We start from the raw sequence: 22,287 nt of genomic DNA, 5'->3' as shown, positions 1-22,287 counted from the left end.
GCAGACCTACAACGGTCAAGCTGAGCGTCGCTGTTTCTTCTCTTCAGGAAACAAAACATGAAACCAGAGACACTGACTTTCTTTATTTATGTTTAACCTAAAAGACCTCTGATGATCTATCCTCCAAAGTGACATGGAGAAAATAATTGGGACTTTATTTTCTTTATGAAGAGAAATAAAGTTTTTTTCTATTCTATTCTATTCTATTCTATTCTATTCTATTCGTAAAGAAAAACTGCAGTCGTTTATCACAAGTTATTAAAGTCCAGAGGTTTCTGTAATGAGACTACATCATTGTATAATTAATACTTGAGCTTTTTAAATTTGAATGTATGAGCAAGAAAAAACAACAACACCGTTTTAATGGCTTATTCTTAAGGTGGGCCGGCATTTGTATTTGTTATACTAGTATAAATAAATAACAAATAATAAATAATAAACAAATTAAATAAATAAATAAATAAATAAATAAATAAATAAATAAATAAATAAATTCGTAAATTCATATTAAGAATAATTCTTTTTCAATTATTATTATTAATAATAATAAATTGTATTGATAAAAACACTTTTTATTTAAATAAATCTTAAAGTGTGACAAGCAAACAGTAAAAAAAACTACAAACACTTAAAATGGCAATTTTAAGAATCCTTAAAGTGAGGTAAGGCTCTTTAAAAAGAAAAGTCTTCAAGTGTTTTTGTATGTAGATTATTGCTGTTCTTATTTTTATTTGCAGTAATTTTACTTCAGCATCAGCATATTTGTGCTAAGTTAGTCCCTGTCTGATTATAAATATAAAATACAGACAATGTGCTTTTTTCAAAGTATGTCTGGGAACTTAAGTCTAAAAATCTCTCCAAATTATTAAGAATAATAATAATAAACACAAATTCAAAATAAAATATTCCGTTCTGAGACGTAACCAAAAGAAAGAAGTTGACACGTTTTTTTTTTAATGTCTGTGAACAAGGTTTTAAGTTTTTATTGAATCTCAGGCAGAAACATACACAATAATCCTTTATGATATCCTTTATTGCTCACGCCGCTCTGCTTCGCTCCACCTCACAGCTAAACTAACTAACAACAAGGAACTGAATCAAGCATCACATCACAACCTCTTTTAAAACGTTTTTTTTTTTAACAAGATCAGTATGCAAACTGCAGTATTCACTACACAATGTGTGTATTTGTGTGCATGTGTGTGTTGTAAGAGGGAAGACAGTTTCTTTCTCACTAACCTTCACATCATAGGAAGTTCAGATTCAAAGTCGACACACAAGTTAATACTGCTAATGCAGAAACATACATATTTACTTTATTCATACTGCTGAGTTCAGTCTTCATTCCCTTCTAGTATCCTGATAGTATTAGAATAAATACTGTAAGTTCTGGTTTTATGGCTGAAAGCTTAAGGTTTTGGCTGCTAGATGAACAGCAGTCGCAGTCATTCTTCATCAAAACAACGAAACAACAAAAAAAGAAAACCCTGCAAACGTGTAAATCAAATTTCCTGAATGCATATATACCTTTTTCTTTTTTTTTTTTTTAAGTACTTCTATCATTAAAGATTATATAGACATGGCGGTGAAAACACAGTCGAACTTAAGAGTTATTGCCTTATTGGTTTTTTTTTTTTTTTTTTGTTTAGTTTTACTTTTTATTTTTTGCAAGATAAAGACAACGGGGGAAAGTGGGAGGTACATATTCCAACAACAAACTGTCCCAGACAAATGGCATGCAAGACGGCTCACTGGACACGGGGATAGAAACGGTTTAAACGCTAAACTACACGAAGGTGGAACACTGTGACGTTGGCGTGGAGGGACGGTGTCGGGGAGCTGGACAGAAGGTTTTACACAGAGGACGTGTAAAACTGTGTGCAAAAAGTTCTTCACAGAAAGTTTAGACGGAGATGAACACAGAACAGAAGCCTTAGGAGCACACAACAGTAGTCTTTACATTTCCTTTTTAAAATATGGCTTATCAAGTTATCACTTTTTTTTTTTGTTTGTTTTGTAGACAGACACACAGAATAATAAGTTCTAATATTATATTCATGATTGTTTGCCCACCTTCAGGCTTTGTTATGTCATTATCTATGTACAAATTGAGTGAACGTGGTGGACGAGGAGTATATTTCTCTGGCAGGAAGCTGTGCGGCTGCTGCAGAGGACGGACAAAAAAAAAGGGGGGGGGGGTTCAAACTTCAGGGACTAGAAGGATAAACCATGGGACGGGTGTCTGGAGCTCCTCTGCTGCTGTCAGCTTCACGTCACGCCGCCAACATTCCCCAGGCTGCAGCGCCCGCCGCTCTAGTTTAGTCTCATGGCTGCAGTCGGCATTGTTGGTCCACAGTGAATTCACCTCCTCCGGTTCGTCCCAAACACCAAAACACCCGCGGATATTGACTTCGCCCGGTGGAACCAACCCTGCAACTGAAGCCCATGAACTAATCTAGAGCTGTTGGCCTGAACCGACTGCCTGACCTACTTCTTCAGCATGTCCTGCAGAGGACCTGGCAGGTACTTCATCACCGTGTCCATGATGCTCTCCTCTTCCTCCTCGTCGCCGCAGCCGGTCGGTACGGCCTTTTTGGGTCGGGTCAAGCTTCCCTCCGCAGCCTCCTCCGCCTCCGCCGCCGCCTCCGCCTCCGCCACCTCCTTCTTTTTCAAGCCGTACTGCAGGTGGAGCACAGGGAGCGGAAGGGAATTCAAAGTGTGGAAAACCTTGTAGTGATTCTGGCTCAGGAGCCGCGCTTAGTTTAGTTTACTTTACTTTAGTTTAGTTTACTTTACTTTACTTTACTTTACTTTACTTTAGTTTAGTTTAGTTTACTTTACTTTACTTTACTTTACTTTACTTTACTTTACTTTAGTTCAGCTTAGTTTAGTTTAGTTTAGTTTAGTTTAGTTTAGTTTAGTTTAGTTTAGTTTAGTTTAGTTCAGTTTAGTTTAGTTTAGCTTAGTTTAGTTTAGTTTAGTTTAGTTTAGTTTAGTTCACTTTAGTTTAGTTTAGCTTAGTTTAGCTTAGTTTAGTTTAGTTCAGTTCAGTTCAGTTCAGTTCAGTTTAGTTCACTTTAGTTTAGTTTAGCTTAGTTTAGTTTAGCTTAGGTTAGTTTAGTTTAGTTCAGTTCAGTTCAGTTTAGTTTAGTTTAGTTCACTTTAGTTTAGTTTAGCTTAGTTTAGTTTAGTTTAGTTTAGTTTAGCTTAGTTTAGTTTAGTTTAGTTCAGTTCAGTTCAGTTCAGTTCATTTCAGTTTAGTTCAGTTTAGTTTAGTTTAGTTTAGTTTAGTTTAGTTCAGTTTAGTTTAGCTTAGTTTAGTATAGTTTAGTTTAGTTCAGTTCAGTTTAGTTTAGTTTAGCTTAGTTTAGTTTAGTTTAGTTCAGTTCAGTTTAGTTTAGTTCACTTTAGTTTAGTTTAGCTTAGTTTAGTTTAGCTTAGTTTAGTTTAGTTTAGTTCACTTTAGTTTAGTTTAGTTTAGTTTAGTGTAGTTTAGTTTAGTTTAGTTTAGTTTAGTTTAGTTTAGTTCAATTTAGTTCAGTTTAGTTTAGTTTGGTTCAGTTTGATTCAGTTTAGTTTAGTTTAGTTCACTTTAGTTTAGTTTAGTTCAGTTTAGTTCACTTTAGTTTAGTTTAGTTCAGTTCAGTTTAGTTTAGTTCACTTTAGTTTAGTTTAGTTCAGTTCAGTTCAGTTTAGTTTAGTTTAGTTTAGTTCAGTTTAGTTCAGTTTAGTTTAGTTTAGTTCAGTTCAGTTCAGTTTAGTTCAGCAGCTCTGAAAATGCTGGTTTTGATAAAAGATATATACTCCTTTGATGCACTGACTTTAAAAACATTGTAAGTTCAGTACATTATTTTCTACATGTGTGCGCCTCGCCTCGCCTCGTCTCGCCTTGCCTTGCCTCGCCTTGTCTCGCCTTGCCTCGCCTCGCCATATGCTTTCTGTGCTATGAACCCAACATTCTCTCAAGCTTCGCCGTTCACCATTAAGTCCAATGAAAAATCTAAATGAACCTTCAAGAAATGTTTTTCCTGTTTCCAGGAGTCGCCACCCGTCCTTCTGGAAGCACCGTGTTCTGGGTTAGTTATTATTTCAGACGCTCTTACTGAGCCGGGATTCCAACACATTTCTACAAGTCAGAGTGAAGAATGAAGCGGCCGCAGCAGCAGGAGGCGGACGCTCTGCAGAGGCAGGGAGCTTCAGGAGGACAAATTAAAGTCCCATCCTTTTTTTATTCAATATATCTGATGGCAGGGTTCTCTTGTTCAGCCCGCTAAATCAATATCTGTCTTGGAATAATAAGTGTAACAGCTAAAACTGGGAAGCTGAATGTAAGATGTCACTACAACAGCTAAATGTATTATATCTCTCTTTTTTCTTTTTTTTATAATTTCCACAATTTCTTTGAAGACTGAACTCGTCTTTGATCAATAATATTTTTCTGCATGTATCTGGGTTTATATTTGTCTGTTCTTTACCAAATTAATATTTCAGATTATGTCAAAATTAACCACTTGTCTCTTAGAATATTGACAAATTGACAGATTTAAAAAAATATATCAACCAAAAACAAAAAGCAAATCATGTTAAAATCTGCACCTGGTATATAAGGAAAAACACTTATTCTTATTCTTATTCTGATTTTAAATTTTAATTGCTATTCTTATTTCTATTTCTATTTTTATTTTTATTTCATACACAATGTTTACAGCTGAATCACTTCTATATGATCATTGTTATTCTTTCCAAGTCTGTCAGCGTGATTTATTTATTGATTTATTGACTTATTGGAAGTTATTTCTGTAAAAGCAGAAGTATTTGCTCTGAACGTGGCTCTAAAAGTAAAGCAGAAATCAGGCCGGTCATCTTTGTTGTGGTCTTCAGTGTTCAAGCCTCCAGGATAACGTTCTTCACCACACATCCACCAGGTTGAACGTGTGCAGGAAGCCGACGCTGACCGTCCTCTAACAAACACCGCAGGAGCCCTTCATCACGCTTCGTCCTCCTCTGGAGAACTTCAGAAGTATGGAGGGATGGGGTGGCCAGGGGAGGGGGGGCCGCTGTTCCACCCTCTGATTCACAGTATTCCCCCCAGACTGGCCCCGCCCACAGACAGCCGTCTGTTTTCCACTGCAGCAGCCTGGACTGTGCAGACGCTGAGCTCACGCTTACACAGCAACACCAACAAACCTGACTGACGAAGACAAACTAAAGCGCAGAGTTTAAAGTGGTGGTCTGGACGAGGCAGATAGAGAAAACGGGACTAACGTGTGAAATGAGTAAGAAACCCAGTTACTCATGTCTTCATCTTGGTTTCAGTTTCATGTTAAATGTCTATTAATGGTCCCTGGCTTCTGCTCAGCTTCTCTCAGATTCTCCAGCGATCCACTACAGACCAGGAGGCAATGTCTGGTTGAAACAAGGGACCCTGATGAAAGTATTTTTTATTGTCATGTGATCCAAACGTGACGCCTTCAGAAGCTCAATAAGAACCGCAGAAAAACACTTTGTGTTTCAATGAGATCCTGAATATATTCATATTAGGTTTTTTTCATTGAGCCTTAATGTTTGTTTGAGGTGTTTCCTGTTGAATCCGATGAGTAACATGGTGTTATTTTAATGCAGCGCGGTGTCGTACCTTATCCCGGATGCCTTGCCTCATCGACTCCCTCTCGGCCTCCATCTTGGCATATTTGTCCTTCCTCTCCTCCTCCTGCTGCCTCAGCGCCTCCTGCCTCTCCTCCTCTTTCTTCGCTGCATCGGGGTCTTCCTCCTTCTCCTCCCCGCCCAGCATCTTACCCACATCAGGAGGACCACCTGAGACACACACACAGAGTCTGAGGATTCCTTCATCCACTCATCCACTCATCCTCCTCACCAGGCTGCAGCTCTGAAGCTGAGCTTAGTCAGCAAAGGGCGTTCACCTGGACACACACACACACACACACACACACACACACACACACACACACACACACACACTCAGAAAAGACAAAATTTGCAAGGACCCAGAATACTTGGGAAAATGCAGGAAACGATAGTAACGAGTATTAGGTGGAGAATAACTGACCACCACAGTTCACCATAGTAATAATTCAAGGGATAATTGTATCAGGAATGTTTAAGCAGTGCAGAACTGACAGTCTCCAAAAGTCAGTAAACTATGTGATTGTACAGATATTTAATGACGTCATCAGACTGTTACCAGATCTTCATTTGTCACTTTAATATCACCTAAAAACTGACTGAAGAGTTTGATGACTGCCTTTAGAAAGTACAAATTACAAATCAACTGGACCAGAAAACACGTGTCTATTTAATAAACTGCAGGTTTTGAAGGTGGGCACAAAGAACCAAAACAATCTGTGTCTCTGCCTGAGGTTTTATTTCAACCTGCCTGTAGGAGACATGCTGTCCTGTAAAATAACACGGCAGCAGGAAAAACCTGCTGAGTGCTTCAAACTAGAATATGAGGGAATACGGCAGCCTGTCACGAAGCAGAGTCATAGAAAAGCTGGTGCTTCGTATTGATGTGACAGACATGTGTTCAACGTGAAGGAGGAAGAACAAGAAAAGTGAAGAGAGAAGCGATATGGACTCAGAAAACTTGGGAGAGAGAGAGAGAGAGAGAGAGAGAGAGCGAGAGAGAGAGAGAGAGAGAGCGAGAGAGAGAGAGAAAGACAGACAGAGAGAGAGACAAAGACAGAGAGAGAGAGAGAGAGAGAGAGAGAGAGAGAGAGAAAGACAGACAGAGAGAGAGAGAGAGAAAGAGAGAGAGAGAGACAAAGACGAGAGAGAGAGAGAGAGAGAGAGCGAGCGAGAGAGAGAGAGAGAGAGAGAGAGAGAGAGAGAGAGAGAGAGAGAGCGAGAGAGAGAGAGAGAGAGAGAGAGAGAGAGAGAGAGACAAAGACAGAGAGAGAGAGAGAGAGAGAGAGAGAGAGAGAGAGAGAGACAGAAAGATGCAGACTGGGTGCTCCTTCAGCTGCTCCTGGTTCTGTCAGTATTCTGACTCATCGGCATTACAAAAACAAACTAATGTGGAAAGAGGAGAAAGAAAGAAGAGAAAGAAAGAGGGGAAAGAAAGAGGAGAAAGAAAGAAGAGAAAGAAAGAGGAGTAAGAAAGAGGGGAAAGAAAGAGGAGAAAGAAAGAGGAGAAAGAAAGAGGGGAAAGAAAGAGGAGAAAGAAAGAGGGGAAAGAAAGAGGAGAAAGAAAGAAGAGAAAGAAAGAGGAGTAAGAAAGAGGAGAAAGAAAGAAAGAGGGGAAAAGACGAGATGTGATTTGCTGCAGTCGTTCCTCCTAAAGAGGAAGCAAACGCACGTTTAAGTTCCGGCATTTCTTTTTTCCACACAATTAAAATCTACAAATACACATTTTAAATAAAACAAGTATTTTCTTCTTACACGGGTTATTTTCTTTCTCAACTAAAACTTTCAGCTGAAGATCTGACACGACACTTTTTAAAAGATTAAACATTGAACAGTCGATCCTATCATTGTTTTTCTACATATGACGTAAATAAATATTTTAAAATGTGAGGAGATAAGAATCCCTACAAAGCCTGAACGTTGGACACGCGGATGTTTTTCCTCTTATTTAAGATATAATTGTAAACGGCTTTTAGCATCTATCACCAAAAAAAAGAGAAAGATTTAGATAAAGCAAACAAATCTAGTTTTTAATGACATGTCACCCAGGTTTGTATTATTTACTTGACTCACTTACATTTGACAGGCATTCATTTATTCAGTCTTTTTTATTCCTGTTTTCACAGTTTGGTCACGGTAATTCTTTTGAGATCTATTTATTTTACTTTCAATGCCTTGCTCACGTTCCTAACAGCAGATGGGATTGTGTTTACTCACACTATGTTGACTTATTTCAATTTATTCTGTGTGTAGGAGGGTGATTTATTTATTTTTTTTAGTTTAAAGTTCATTGTTTTACATGAAGTCTGCTTCATAAATAATTATAGGGATATTCTGCAGTTGTATAATTACTGTATGTTACACTCATTGAAATTCTTATCAATATTACTCCTTTTATTATTGTTGTTGTTCAATGGATGATAAAGGAAGTATTAGTTGTTTGATCCTCCACTTTTTATCAACAACAAAAACAAATTTGTCAGCAATTACTCTTTAAAATTTGACAAAATATTCAGAGATCCGGTTTAACCTCATTCTAATGATATCAGAGTCAGAAGGAAATGTATTGTGAATGTTAAAAAATCAAAAATATGTTGAGCAGGCAGTTCACAAATAAACAATAGGGCAGGTGATAGGAGGGTTATTGCGATATTATATATTATTATCATAGAATATAGGGTTATTGCACTTTGAGTGGTTTGCTTGATGGGTTAAATGGTGATAATAAATCACACAAAGGTGTAACTGATTTAATCTTTCCCTACGATGGACTGGAAAGCTGTAGCTCTGTCACAGTGGGAGCATCAATAACCTCCACTGCCTCCTGATCTCACTCCTAACAAAGAGAGGAGACATGATGGACGGACAAAACGTCTGCTGGGTGTTTCATGGGTTATGTAACAAAAAATAATTCTATTAAAGTGGAAGTTATCGCCTTTGGATAGGTCGCATTTGATTTAAATATCGTCCATTGCTGGAACACACAAATAATGTTTCACTGTGGACTCATCAATAAAACAAACAAGAGTATTTAAAAAAAAAATGTAAAAAGCATGATTGAAAGAGGTGAGTGACGAGAGCCAAGATGGCTGAGCACACAGAAATGGCTGCCTGCAGAAAGTTGAAGAGGCTGCGGGAGCGGCACACAGAGAGATGGTAATTATGCAAGAGCCCCAGCCGCCTTTAGGGGAAAAAAGACAGTTTAAACAATAGATCAATCACATTAATGAGAACCTTCGATTTGCCTGAGAAGGACAGAGACCAATGAGAGAAGGAGGGAAATCCACTCTGAGGTTTTGCTGTGTCAGCATTCAATGGGCGCTGACATGGCAACATCTGACAAACCGCGATACGCCATCTTTGTTTCCTGCGAGTGTGAAAACGAGTGTGTGAGGAAGGAGAGGCGGTCAGGAGGGCCGAGACGAGTTCCAATCATGTGAACATAAATAATTGCTTAGATCCATTTTAGACGAACAGTTTAATGGATGCGCAGTATTGCGGTACAGTATTGCAGTGCAGTATTGCGGTACAGTATTGCAGTGCAGTATTGCGGTACAATATTGCAGTGCAGTATTGCAGTGCAGTATTGCGGTACAGTATTGCGGTGCAGTATTATGGTACAGTATTGCAGTGCAGTATTGCAGTGCAGTATTGTGATACAGTATTGCAGTGCAGTATTGCGGTACAATATTGCAGTGCAGTATTGCAGTGCAGTATTATGGGACAGTATTGCAGTGCAGTATTGCGGTACAGTATTATGGTACAGTATTGCGGTGCAGTATTGCAGTGCAGTATTGCGGTGCAGTATTGCGGTGCAGTATTGCGGTACAGTATTGCAGTGCAGTATTGCAGTGCAGTATTGCGGTACAGTATTGCGGTGCAGTATTACGGTGCAGTATTGCAGTGCAGTATTGCAGTGCAGTATTGGGAGCTCACACCCAGGTCCTCTTTTGCATTGCTGGTAAAGAGATTTAATCACAGGTCATCCATCATCCTCATCCTCAAGATCCAATACGTGCATTTATTACCGAGAACTCTCATCTGGAGTCACTTCTACTGATCTAGTAGCTCAGCCTTCTCATGACACCTTTACATGTTAAACCAAAAAACCCAGAGAAACAATTGATGCTCGGAAAAGTAAATTCCTTTTTACGTAATCATCTCAAAGTTTAAAATGAATGAATTGTTCCTTTCACTAATGCAGGGGTGTCCAACCTCGGTCCTGGAGGACCCCTGTCCTGGAGGACCCCTGTCCTGCATGTTTTAGTTCCTCCCTGATTCAGCGTACCTGAATCTAATGATGATGTCATCACCAATGTTGTGAAAAAGACCATTAACGAGCCCCTCATTGCAATCAGGTGTGCTGCAACTGGGAGGAGCTCAACCCTGCAGGACAGGGACCCTGGAGGATGGTAGTTGGACACCCCTGACTGAAACCCTCTGTTTAGTCCGGCCCGGCCCGGCCCTGCTGCTCTGGGTGGTTCAACCCCCGCGTAAGTTAACTTCCTGTTAAAAATGCAAACAACCACATTCAACTCGGAGTGATTGAGTACCAACTGAGAAAACTGTATTCTGTGATACAACCTTATCCTGAAAGTCCAGGATGAGTCCTGACGCGTTGGCGTGTCTGCATTCACAAGGTAAGAGCTTATCTGACGAGCAAAATTTCTGATCAGCTTATGAGCTGACGTGTCTAAAACAATCCCTGTGAACACTCCTATTGAATCCTGTAAGTGGGGCAATGACTCACGATCAGCTAAGCCTCGCTGTCAAACGGTTCCTTCACCGTTCCTAAAAACAGCCTTTCACTGCCATTTTTAACATCACTAAGCTGAACCAACACAAATTTGGTCTTTTTTTATTTTTTTTGTCCCACAAAATCTTCAGAGGAAATTCAGTTCCTCTTTGTTCAGATGTTTAAAGAAAAGGGTCCTGCGAGACAAAGCTCTGAGTTATATTGAGCTGCGATCCCTGCTGTTGCTTTGTGAGCCGTTTGCAGGAGATACAGCAACGTCCTCTTGAAAGAAGAGTAATTCTATTGCAGTCGTCACATAAGCTGTTTGGAGGTCCAGGTTTGACTGAGGCGTCGCTACACCTTGATATTGTGTGTTGTTGCTGGGATTGTTGGGAACAACATAAGCTAATAAAAGCCTGTAATGGGAGACAGACGGGCTTTTAGGCTCCTTTTAATGGTTCTCTGTAGCAAATGACAATAAATGGTCCATTACCTTGAAAGCCAAAGGGAAGCTGGTTGAGAAGGTATAAAATATACATGCACTGCTGTTTAGGTGTTGACAAGGAAGCAATGTATCACCGAGTCTCCTGCAAGAACAAACTGATGCCAAAAGACTCCATTAACCAACATGAATTAAGGTAAATTAATCACTATAGTGGACGTTGAATCATTGCCAGATAACAATGTGCCATCTCTCTAATCCTCGCCTTCTGAAAGTTCTCGGTTAAATCTTTGTTAAATCCGAAGTCTTGGGGGAAAGTCGACTAACCTTGGCTATCTCTCTCAGAGCGGAAACCTTTGACAGGGATCAGATAAACACTACTTATCTCTCTTTTCCCACTCAAAGTTCTCAAGCAAATCCCTCTTTAAATCCAAAGTGTGGTGGGAAAACTCCAGGGTGTGCAGAAGATCAAGGTTTGGCCTTTAAGGAAGGGAAACTATTGTCTCAGCGCAGCTTATTTTACAGCTGAGATGTTGAAACTCTACTGACAGAAGAAAGCAAGTTTAATTTAGTCTTTTTTAAATATTTCTCTCTGGCTTTTTTTGTCCTCCTCCGGCGAGTTCAGTAGGTAGAGCATGAGACTCTCCGTCTCAAGGTAGAGGGTTCATGTCCCACGCTGGGCGCCACCTTCCTGTGGGCTCTCCACCTTCCTGTGGGCTCTCCACCTGCAGGAAGGTTCTTAATGGGTCAATGTGACCTGGGTGACGGTGCTCAGACTGACACCCCCACCACCTGGATGGATGGGCTTTTTGTTAAAGACTGTAAACTGAAGTCAGAAAAGTTAAAAAAATACACTTTTCTTTTTTTTGTTGTGGACGATTTATGTTTGGATTTCATGGGCAAACACACCGAACTCTGTTGGGTGGCTCATCCTCAGGCTTCAGTAGAACTGGATGACAAGATATTCATTTGAAAGCAACAATTTCCTCCTAAACCTGCAGGGCTGTGAGACATTGCTCTGAAACAAAGTGAGGGCTGCATCTCTTCAAACACATCGCCGTAATCTTTGCCATACGTTGAAAACTACTTTTTGATTGTTAAATTTCCAAATGTTTTTCACTCTTTAAGATATTATTGGGAATCGATGTTAGAATCCACAGGCAATAAAAATGATAACACTTCTTATGCTTATTCCCAAATTTGTTGAGTCTTTATAAAGTCTCCAACTGTTACGGGACAGGAGTGAGGAGTGACGTTCAGCAGCTCCTTCAATTGTAGATTTTAAGCATGTATGAGGTTTTATGACTGTAGGGTTCCTGTGCTGTTATTGTTTTGCAGCAAATCCTGTTTTATCATTTTAATTCAGCATGATTTCTTTTTCTCCCACAAAAATCTTGCTAAGGAAAAAAGTGTTTGGAGAGGGCTGCGCTGCGGGGCACGCAATCATGTAGTACCTCCTCCCACCAACCGTGGCGCTGTGGTGATGCTTCAGAACAAAATGGCAGCGATCGGCGGAAGTGTCCATATTGTCGGCCATCTTGAATGTCACACTGGTGTCTGTCCTGCTGGAGCTTTGGCTCCACCCAGAGGAGATAAAATAAACATTGTCCTGACGAATGTGGGGAAAATTGGACTGTTGTGTGGGATGCACCACGGATCTGGTTGAATACTTCTACATTAACACAACGGCAGCGACTCACGCAAACAGTCAGACCTGTTGTTCCCCTCTCATCGTCCTGAAGGCAGTCCTGTCCTACTTGAGAGGGATTTCTTTTTTTTTTGTCAGCTAACACAGGTCGCCTGCATAACAGCTGCTCCACTTCTTAGGTTGTGGCTGATTTCTATTTCCTGGTGATCTCCTTTTGAGGAGGCAAGTCTGCATTGCATTTTCCTGTTTAGTTCGGTACATGCTGCAGGGACGGCACATTCTTTCATCTGAATCACGTTTTGCTTTTTGAATTCTGTCGTGGCTTTTTGGGAGCAACTTGTCAAAGCAGTCCTGGTTTCCTGACGGCAGCCGAGGCCTCGCTGACGCCTCTCCGTTAAGCTGCAATGTGTCACACAACTGTCTGCAGCGCAGTGACGGGAACGAGCTTCTGCTGGCGCCTCTAGGAAGAATTGCTGCGTCTCGGCCTCACTCATCAGTTTAATATGCATCACAGCAAGAGTGAGACAGTTGTCAGTCCGGCTGCCTTCACTTCTAGTTTATCTTCTGTCGCTGATATTTACAGCACTGCTGTCAGAGGGCCAGTTAGTGGAGCGTCTGTGTGAGTGGAGCTGGAGGCCAGCAGGAGCATGCACCAGATCAGTTTGTACATCATTAATATTATGATGATTATTGTTAGAATTATTATTATTCAGTTTATTAAACTATCTAGTCAAGTATCACAGATTTATTTTATGTATTTATTTTTTGCTAATGAAAATCCCTCATGCAGAGGTCACTGATACAATACACTATGTTTTTTCTTGACTGCTCGTCTCTTTCACGTCGAGTGACTTAAATAATGAAAGGTATATCTGATGGGGTATGTTAGTATCAAATAACCGGTGGTTCAAGTCACAACTCAAGGTTAATATGAAGAAGTGAATTGGATTTGCTGGGGGTAAAACACAAGATGAAGATGGGTGTCAGAGGGAGCAGACCTTCAGACCAATCAGGAGATGAAGCCCTGATTCCCTCAGCCAATCATATTAGAGTGCTGCTAAACGAGATTATGTAGACTTGGAGGAGATGAGGTGGGCAGGAAGACCTCAGGGTCTCTCCTTGTTTCCTTTCACCCCTAATAACGCAGCATAGTCACGGTAAAAAGAATAGAAATCCCCGGACGTCTGTTCGGCTCACGAGTCACACGCATGTGACGTTAAGGCTTCAATACAAGATTAAAAATATATACCATCATTCAACATTTATTACTGAGATGATTTGGTGCCGTAGCATGATCCAGTTTGTTTACATTTATACATTAATGTACTTTTATTTTACTTGTATTTTGTTTCACTACACTTTTTTTTGTCCATTTGTGAGTTTTAAAGTAAATAACAACATTCACAGTCAAGATAGTGAAGTTACTGCAACAACATGGCTCTTCGGTGTGTTTTAATATGTCACTTTAACCGCATCCTTTCATTCACACAACATCACAAACATGCACTGAAGCAAATGAGTTAACTCATCTAATTATTGGATCATTTCACGTCTCGACTGATATTGACTCCATATTGGAAGAGTCATCGTCCTGCTTTTTGATCCATAGTGGAAACTAAAGCCAATAAAAAGTCTTTACTTCTCCACTGGCTGGCCTGAAAGCATCCTACACTCTGTAACCTGTTCTCTTTTACAATTTTAACCCTCTCATATATAATACATTTAATATATCTTTCTTACCCTGCATGAATCTTTCTAACAAATATCCTTCAAGGTTTAAACACTGGTACAGATTATATGTAAAGACAGTTTGGTGGTCATCGCTGTACAAACTGTTCCTGAACAGCTGCTGTAACTACACACAACAAAAGGTTGAATATTTGTCCGTTCGGTAATTAAATGTCACTCGTTGAATTTTTGGCTGCATTCATGACTTTTCTGCTGATGCGGTGAATTCCTGTCTGCTGCTGCTGCCTGGGGCCTTCAGGGTTTGACTGAGCTCCAGGCTCTGGGAAACATCGAGGAGCTGCTTTTCCTGCGCCTGATTCTGTCGAACTCACTGCAAGTTTTAAGAGTGATGAAGTGCTGAGTCGGCACTGGAGCACTCGTAAGTAGAGACCATCGGTTCACAAGGAAACAGTGAGACTGTCTGAGGCTGCAGAGGCTCCATGAATAATAATAATGCTCCACTGGAATTCAGCACAACTCGTGTTGCATCCTCTTACTTCTTCATTAAAGAATGTGGAAAATGTCTCCCTAACATCTGCTGAGCCGTTGTTGTTTTTTTGAGTCATTACAGACGTCCACCCTTCAGCGTGCAGGTGAAGCAGCTCATCCAGAAACAACGCTTCGCTTCTCACCAAGTTACATTTTCACCACTTTCAAAAGTCATCCAAGCAACGTCATGTTTCTAATCTAAAGGATTGCTAAAAAAAAAAGAAATACATGGCCGGAAAAAAAAATTCCTGAAACATTTATTTTTCTGTGAGTGCTGGTTTCCTTTTGCAAATATGTAAATATTATGTGTAAAAAACAATGATGAGGCACCAGAGCTGCCAGAAATATAGTTCTAGTTTTACTTTAGGACAGATACTAAAAGTTCTCCTATCCTCCTCCTCTTCACCTCCTCCTCCTCCTGTTCACCTCCTCTTCCTCCTGTTCACCTCCTCCTCCTGTTCTCCTCCTCCTGTTCTCCTCCTCCTCCTCCTCCTGTTCTCCTCCTCCTCCTGGTCTGGTCGGTCCAGAAACCTTCAGTATTCTAAGTTTCTAGCTCCTCCTTGATTTTCCTCATTTGAATATTGGATCATAGGAGCTGCATTCAGAATCTGCTGTGTCTGTGTGAGCTGGACTGGCTCCGCCCACACATGCCCATCTTGGGAAGAAGAGGAAGTACTTCCTCTCGTGGTGCCATGTGCCAGAGCAGAGCTGCCTAATTGTGGGAGGAGTCAAAGGGAGGGCCTACCTTGATTGGGATTGGCTAAACCCCCGATGACACTATATAGGGTTTGATTACTGATTGGCTGGTTGGAGCAACACACTTTTTAAAACCTGAAACAAGCCAGGGAGAGAGAGGACAGACTGTCTTCACTTCTGGGACGTCAGTCCAGGTATGGAGACGATTAGTCCTGCTGGAGAACCTTTAGGAAGTGGATTTTGCTTAATATGACCTGATAAAACAAAAGGACTTTGGTTAAAGTGAAAGTACCAATTGAATTCACTTGAATAAAAGTTCAACAGTACAGGTTCAAAAATGCAGTGTAAGTCTGTGGCTCCTTTCATACACAATTCCTTTTTCATGCATATTAAATTTATATTAAACTATTAGAGGCGTAATTGTTTCTGTAATAAACCACATGGATACAGCAGGTTAATCATGAGCAAAATAGTTTATGGAGTACACTCATGGCGCCTTAGATTGTTAGTCACACACACACACACACACACACACACACACACACACACACACACACACACACACACACACACACACACACACACACACACACACACACACACACACACACACACACACTAATGGTCACAGCTGCCACACCAGGGGCTCATTCCATCCATTGGGAGCAATTGTGGGGTTCATCTGAAGGACACTTCAACATATGAACAGCAGTGAACAATGACGCACATCATCCTTCAATTTGCTTCACAGCTTTGAGTCAGAACATCAAACTATTTCCTGAATTAAAAAGCTGATAATGATCTTTATTTAAACTAACAATTACAGAAATTGTCCTTTTGCTTAAAGTCAAAAACTCATTATTCTAATGTTTCGGCCAAATCATAATTATAAAAAATGCTAAAGGAATTAGAATTTTGGGGCGATTGATGTGTTTGTACTGAGTCTCATGTGTAACTCTCCTTTTTGCATCAGTTTGCACTTCAAATAACATTAAAGATCTGTTCTGACCAGCCGGGTGGAAAGGCTGTGCAGCTTACAGTTTATTGCATCAGGGTGAAACAAGGAGCAGATTCTCTCCAGGTTTCTACATAGAGTACACCAGATTGCTTTTCCCAGCACATCAATAACTCTAAAATGATATCTTGATGTACAGTACAGCTTTTTTTGGCCTGAACGACCTTCACTGTAGGACAGCCTCCATCTTGGCGTCATGTGACCGCACTCACTAAACGTTGCTATTGCAGCTGATGTCATGGAAACGCCACGCTATCAAGCTTTAGGTTTCACTGTTTCATCACTGGAAGATTTCTGTGTTTCCTCCCAGAAGATCCTCAGAGGATCAACTTAATGCAATGGGAGGGACATGGACTCTGTTCCACACACTCAGCTAAACACTCAGTGACTGGAGGTCAGATTCAACATGAAACAGGAGCAAAGTGAAGGCAGGATGGACGCGAGCAATGCCCAACATCAATCCCTGACAGCTTCAGAAGGAAGATGAATGGATATAGTTGGATTTATTAAATTTTTAATGCCTCGAAAAAAAATTGTACCTGCATAGAAATGTCTTTATCCCAGCAATTTGGAGCAGAAATATCCACAAATCAATTGTAGACACACACGTTTCTCCTGTCTCAGGCTGAGTGGTGTCAATAGCAGGGAGCCTCCTCATTATCACATAATAATACATGAACAAGTTAAATAGATTGATTAATAATGAGTTAAAAAGTTATCAGGTTTCTTATCACCATTATCATCCTGAAGTTCCCGTCGTATGTTCATTGTGTTAGGAAAATTACATGGAGGTAAGTGGGGGTATCTGAAATGTAATTCAGGATACTTGAGTATGACAGGATCTCACAATATATTCCACACTAGAAGGTACATGACGTTTTCTGTTGTCTTTTTCAAATCATGGTAATCCACCCAAGTTTGGAAATTTTAACTGATGTTTATGACTTAGTTTAAAGCCTTTTTTTAAAGACTAATATATATATATATATATATATATATATATTTTTTTTTTTTTTTTTAAATCCCACACAGCCTTGCGCAGTACTGCACACTGCCCCTAGGGGTGCTGCAGTCCCTCCATGTTCCCTGTGAGATAAACAGCTGTAAGCCAAAGTGTTGTCATACTGTTCTCAAAATAACAAAAGTAAATGTTATGGTAGTACTTCAAGAAATGTCAAAGAAGGAAGAAAAGAATAGAGATAGTGAAATGACATTCAACAAAGGTCACTGGCTGTTATAAAAAAAAAATTATAAAGCAGTTTGAATATCTGTAAACCACAGGGAAGCACAGAAAATGCAACTAAATTTGTTGTAGAATTTTGAACTGATATTGACATGGTGATGGATAGGCTCTGTGCATCAGCTTTAAGGCCAAACTGATTATCAGGGTAATTGTTTCTTTATTTCTCTATCTTGTTATCGTTCCTCTTACAAGCAGATTTAAAGGTTGAGTGCACCGCCACGATTTCTGCTGACATTTCTGAGCAAAGAGGTCATCGCGTGCCAGGAAACTGGACCAAGACCGCAAGCTATCTATAACACCCATGTAAAGGCAGCGACTGCCCGTATCACCACTGGACATCGGTATCAATTAGAATAGACGCTGATGTTGTTTCACTGTTTCATTTTCTTGCAGCTTCACTCAAAAATCTATATCCTCCCAAAGCCTGGGTCTCCTGCATAAATCACCCAAGTGGCTGTGCTTCAGTAACACACACGTATCTGCAAAACGTCTCACCACCACAGGCACACATAAACACACAGGCATACAGTCACACTCCGTCAGAGCAGGCAAACACCCACACTGCCCAAATCTGCTCCCACAGGCTGCAGGCAGACTTTCTGCGGAGTTCAGCCAGCATCCAAAGCGTTGCAGCTGATTTTAAGAATTCATGGCACAGACAAGAGGCAGGGCCGCGATGCAGAACCAGGCAGCGCTCGCGTCCTCTGCATCCCAATGAGGGGAGCCGGGGCTGCGCTTCAACTCCACATCCCGACTGTAACTGCCTGACGTCCCTGTAACCTGGACGGAAACACTGTGTGTGTGTGTGTGTGTGTGTGGGGGGGGGGTGGGGGGGGGGGGGGGTGTGTAGTCGCTGCATAATAACTACTGGTGCCACTTTCCTACCTTTCGCCTCGAAGCTGAGGCTGACAAGAGGGATGAATTACAAAGCTATAATGAGGACTAATTAGGGGGCAAATAATAGCTAAGATAATATTCTGAAGGATAATACCCGAAGGCTTTGAAGGACAAAAGTCTTGTGGAAAAGAAGAAAAAAAAAAACGTGAGTCATAAGTTCTCAGAAAAGATGTTTTTCTCTCCTTCTCCTATCCTGAAAAAGTGTCTTTACTTGGCCTGAAAAACAGAATTCTTCATTCTTAAACTCACATTGGACGCTCAAAGCTTCTGCTTGACATCAAGCTGCAATAAGACGATTATTGTCCAGTAAAGATGTTTTTTTTTTTTTTTTATAAATGCATTCTTATTTGATGGATGATTTATTAGTGTTTGACTGGAACTACTTTTCCACTTTTTTTCCTTAAATCAGGTTATAATACTCGCATACTTTCACTGATTTGTCAAATAGGATGTTGATTCGTTGTCTCTGCTCAGGTGTCATGGGATCTTTTTAAAAGCAGAAAGGAACAAAGAGCAGATCTGGTGCTTGCTGGGGTCGGCGCTTTGGTGCAGGAGGGATTATCGCAGCCCAGAGTCTCCGGTAACTACCCGGGGCCAGTGCTGGTACAGTTGTGCCACCCAGCAATCCTTTAAATCCTTTACACTGCAGTGCTGTTAAATCAAGCTGTAGCCGGGCGGGACCACTCACCTCCCATTGCAGCTTTCATTACAAAATTCATGATGAAGCAGTTCTGTGTTCTCTTCTGTCGGTGGTCACGTTATCAGGGGGCAGACCTGCAGCCGGGGGACAAAATACACGAGCTGTGACTGCAGAAATATCAGTTCAGACATGAGGTTTGACTCTGGGGGCTTTAGTGCAGAGAGTTTCATGGGACGCGATGGAGCGTGTGTGTGTGGGTGGCGGTGATGAGGCTCATTGCGGAAAGGAAACAAGATCCCGTTGAAGATTTGACGAAACAGTTTGAATAAACGGAAAAATACCCATCGCCTCCTCTGATTTTGAACTTTCTATAGATTTAACCCCCCCCCCCCCCCCCCCCCCCCCACACCAAAAAAAAGGAGAAAAGAAAACCCTTCAATTGCAGTAAAAAGCCTCAACATGTGACAAAACTGGGAATGTCACCTTAAAATACCACAGCATGTCCTGAGGTGTTGGTGTGTCTGTGTGTTTTCTTCGAAACACCTGCGTCCTCGATTTCTAACTACTATCCATCTGGTATGCATTTATGCTGAGACTGCCGGACCGCCTGTCCCCGTGGAAATGACTCCCAGGATCGTAAAAGGACGTAAAACAAAGAGGGGTCAAAGACGAGCAAGCGGAGGGACGCTGCATGTCAGTGGACAGGCCCTGGGGAGCGTCACGTCCCAACATCTACCAGAGCCAGAGGGGACAGGGCGAGGGGGAGGGTCGCTCATCCAAAAAGTCCTGCAGTGCCTCTTTTACTTCACACGGGATATGATCACTTTGAAAACTCTGTCAATCAATTTATGACCATTATAACTGGTTATTACAGAATTTCTCTGGGACATTGTGTCTCGGAAGAACCAAAAGAAACAAAAACTAACTTTAATGACCTTGAGGTGATCTACAGTCATTCAAAAAAAAATATATATATACGAGGTGTGATGAAACTAGAATTCCTGTGTGTCTGAGAGATTCAAATACCATTTGAAAAAAACGGATTTTACAAAACTCTGCTTTTCTGCAGCCTCTGCACGACACGTTTACACGTCGCCTGCTGCGTTTCCCCTCCTGACATTGCAGCACTCTGATCCTGCAGGGAAGGAAAAACATCCTTCAGCAAACTTGCTGCAGTCGCTGCCGAGGAGTCGCTGTTGTTTGTTGTTGCAGCAGCGATTGAAATCATTTCCCGGTTTCCCCTCCTTCCTCTCCATCACCTCCAACCAGCCGCTGCAGCAGCAGCATCCGTCTCCCCTCACGTGAACCCGAATACAGTCAGAACTCGATGCTTCTGGTGCGTTGCAGCATTTCGGCACCTTTTTTTTTAATATATATATATATATATATATATATATACAGTAATGCACATGAAGCATCCTCCTCTCCTCCTCTTCCTCCTCCTCCTCCTCATTGCGTCCCTGCACGTACACACCGTATTTATTGCGCACGATTTGACGAGCCATAACTTGCATCTACATATCAGCCCCGTTTTGCAAAGTGAAGGAAGCGTCAGCATCTTTCTTTTCTCCTGCATCACCATCCTGTCCCGTTCTGTTAAGAAGCTGCAGCAGCGAGCAATCCCTCGGGTTTGTATCTTTACCTTGTTGTGATGCTCCTCCAAGTCCCGTCAAAAGCCTCGTCGCAGTGTAAGAAGGAAGAAGGAATATTAATATTAATAATAATAATAACCCACGAAAAACCCGGCGGTTCTCTTCTCCTTCAAACAAAAGTCAAGTTGTGCGCGTGAGGGACGGAGGTCTGGAGCCTTCCTCAGTTTGCAGACATACCGGTTGTGTCAGAGTCAAGCTGCAGCATCGAGGAGAGCCAATTCCTGCAGGACGAGGGAAGAGCATGCAGCGGGAGGAGGAAGAGGAGGAGGAGGAGGAAGAGGAGGAGGAGGAAGAGAGGAGAGGAGAGGAGAGCAGAGCAGGGGAGGGGAGGGAGGAGAGGAGGGGGCATCACCACTGTAACACTGCCTATAACTCAGGGATCCCTTTGATTTGCAAACTTAAACTGAAAATATCACAGATTTATTGTATCCTGGAGAGATTGTGATCAAAGTGCAGACCAGAGAGGAGCCATTCATTCCTCCTGAGGGTCACATCAAAAAATAAACTATTGCTATTGAGGACAAAGCCTCATAATCATTCAAGCACGAGCACAGGAAAGAAATACAGAATCAAATATGAGAGAAACTCTTTTTCTTTTGTTATTTCTAAATGTGTCCCTAGTGGGCAATCAGGGTCAGCCAAAGGTGAGAGAGAGAGAGAGAGAGAGAGAGAGAGAGAGAGGAGAGAGAGAGAGAGAGAGAGAGAGATGGAGGGAGAGAGAGAGAGAGAGGAGAGAGGAGAGGACGAGAGAGAGAGAGAGAGAGAGAGAGAGAGAGAGAGAGAGAGAGAGAGATGAGAGAGAGGAGAGAGAGAGAGAGAGAGAGAGAGAGGAGAGAGAGAGAGAGAGAGAGAGAGAGAGTGAGAGAGAGAGAGAGAGAGAGAGAGAGAAGAGAGAGGAGAGAGAGAGAGAGAGAGAGAGAGACGACCGAGAGACGAGAGACCGAGAGACCGAGACCTTTTCAAAGAATATAAAGGATGTAGAAATCAGAGTTCAGGGCTTAGTGCACTGTAAGTGGTAGGAGAGGGAAGGGAGGTATGAGTGCTTCAGGGTGAAAGCTGCTTTTAGTCTGTTCTGGTGTGTTTAAGGGTCTGAATCTCCCTCAAGGGGGCAGAACAGCGAGAGGTTCCAGGGTGGGTGGGGTTCCTGATTGCCCCCATAGCCTCCGTCGTAGGGCTGAAGTCTGTTGAAATGTAGATTTATGCCTTCGCTCCCTCTTATGTAATGAACAGCCTGTTCAGTGTGGAAAATCCTGTTTTTTGATATCAAAGCTTTTGTCTTTTATCACGTCATTACTGATTTTAATACTATTTCTTAATGGACTTATTTGAGTGTATATTGCTCTCCACATTTAATCATATGGTGTGTGTGTTGTGTGTGTGTGTGTGTGTGTGTTGTGTGTGTGTGTGTGTGTGTCTTTTTTTTAAATGAGCCTTACTTCTATTAGATGCATCATTTACA

General features: G+C 41.4%; 2 protein-coding genes across 4 annotated transcripts in view; one reads left to right on the top strand and one right to left on the bottom strand.

Moving 5' to 3' along the window:
• The window catches only part of tmod1 (tropomodulin 1), a 29,575-nt gene extending 24,714 nt beyond the window's left edge, over nucleotides 1–4,861 (top strand). The window contains exon 12 of one of the 2 annotated variants that reach the window (XM_080463271.1): nucleotides 4,039–4,861. In XM_080463271.1, coding sequence (XP_080319397.1) covers nucleotides 4,039–4,106 — 68 coding nt within the window. In that variant the 3' untranslated portion in view covers nucleotides 4,107–4,861. The remainder of the gene's footprint in view (nucleotides 1–4,038) is intronic. The other variant, XM_080463272.1, reaches the window with a different exon arrangement.
• cplx2a (complexin 2a) lies at nucleotides 1,061–21,079 on the bottom strand. Of its 2 annotated transcripts, XM_080463276.1 has the most exons (5): nucleotides 21,006–21,058; nucleotides 20,819–20,853; nucleotides 19,225–19,310; nucleotides 5,636–5,814; nucleotides 1,061–2,679 (listed from the first exon to the last, which is right to left on the bottom strand). In XM_080463276.1, the coding sequence occupies exons 3-5, from the start codon at nucleotides 19,253–19,255 to the stop codon at nucleotides 2,488–2,490; spliced, it is 402 nt and encodes a 133-aa protein (XP_080319402.1). In that variant the 5' UTR covers nucleotides 19,256–19,310; nucleotides 20,819–20,853; nucleotides 21,006–21,058; the 3' UTR covers nucleotides 1,061–2,487. The 2 variants fall into 2 exon arrangements, with proteins under 2 accessions (XP_080319402.1, XP_080319401.1); XM_080463275.1 differs by having other exon boundaries at nucleotides 20,819–21,079.
• Nucleotides 21,080–22,287: the final 1,208 nt, after the last annotated feature.

The sequence above is a fragment of the Lipophrys pholis genome, assembly GCF_963383615.2.
Source record: "Lipophrys pholis genome assembly, chromosome: 5".
Classification (NCBI taxonomy): Eukaryota; Metazoa; Chordata; class Actinopteri; order Blenniiformes; family Blenniidae; genus Lipophrys; species Lipophrys pholis.
The sequence above is the reverse complement of the archived record's forward strand: the minus strand, read 5'-3'. Positions and strand labels throughout refer to the sequence as shown.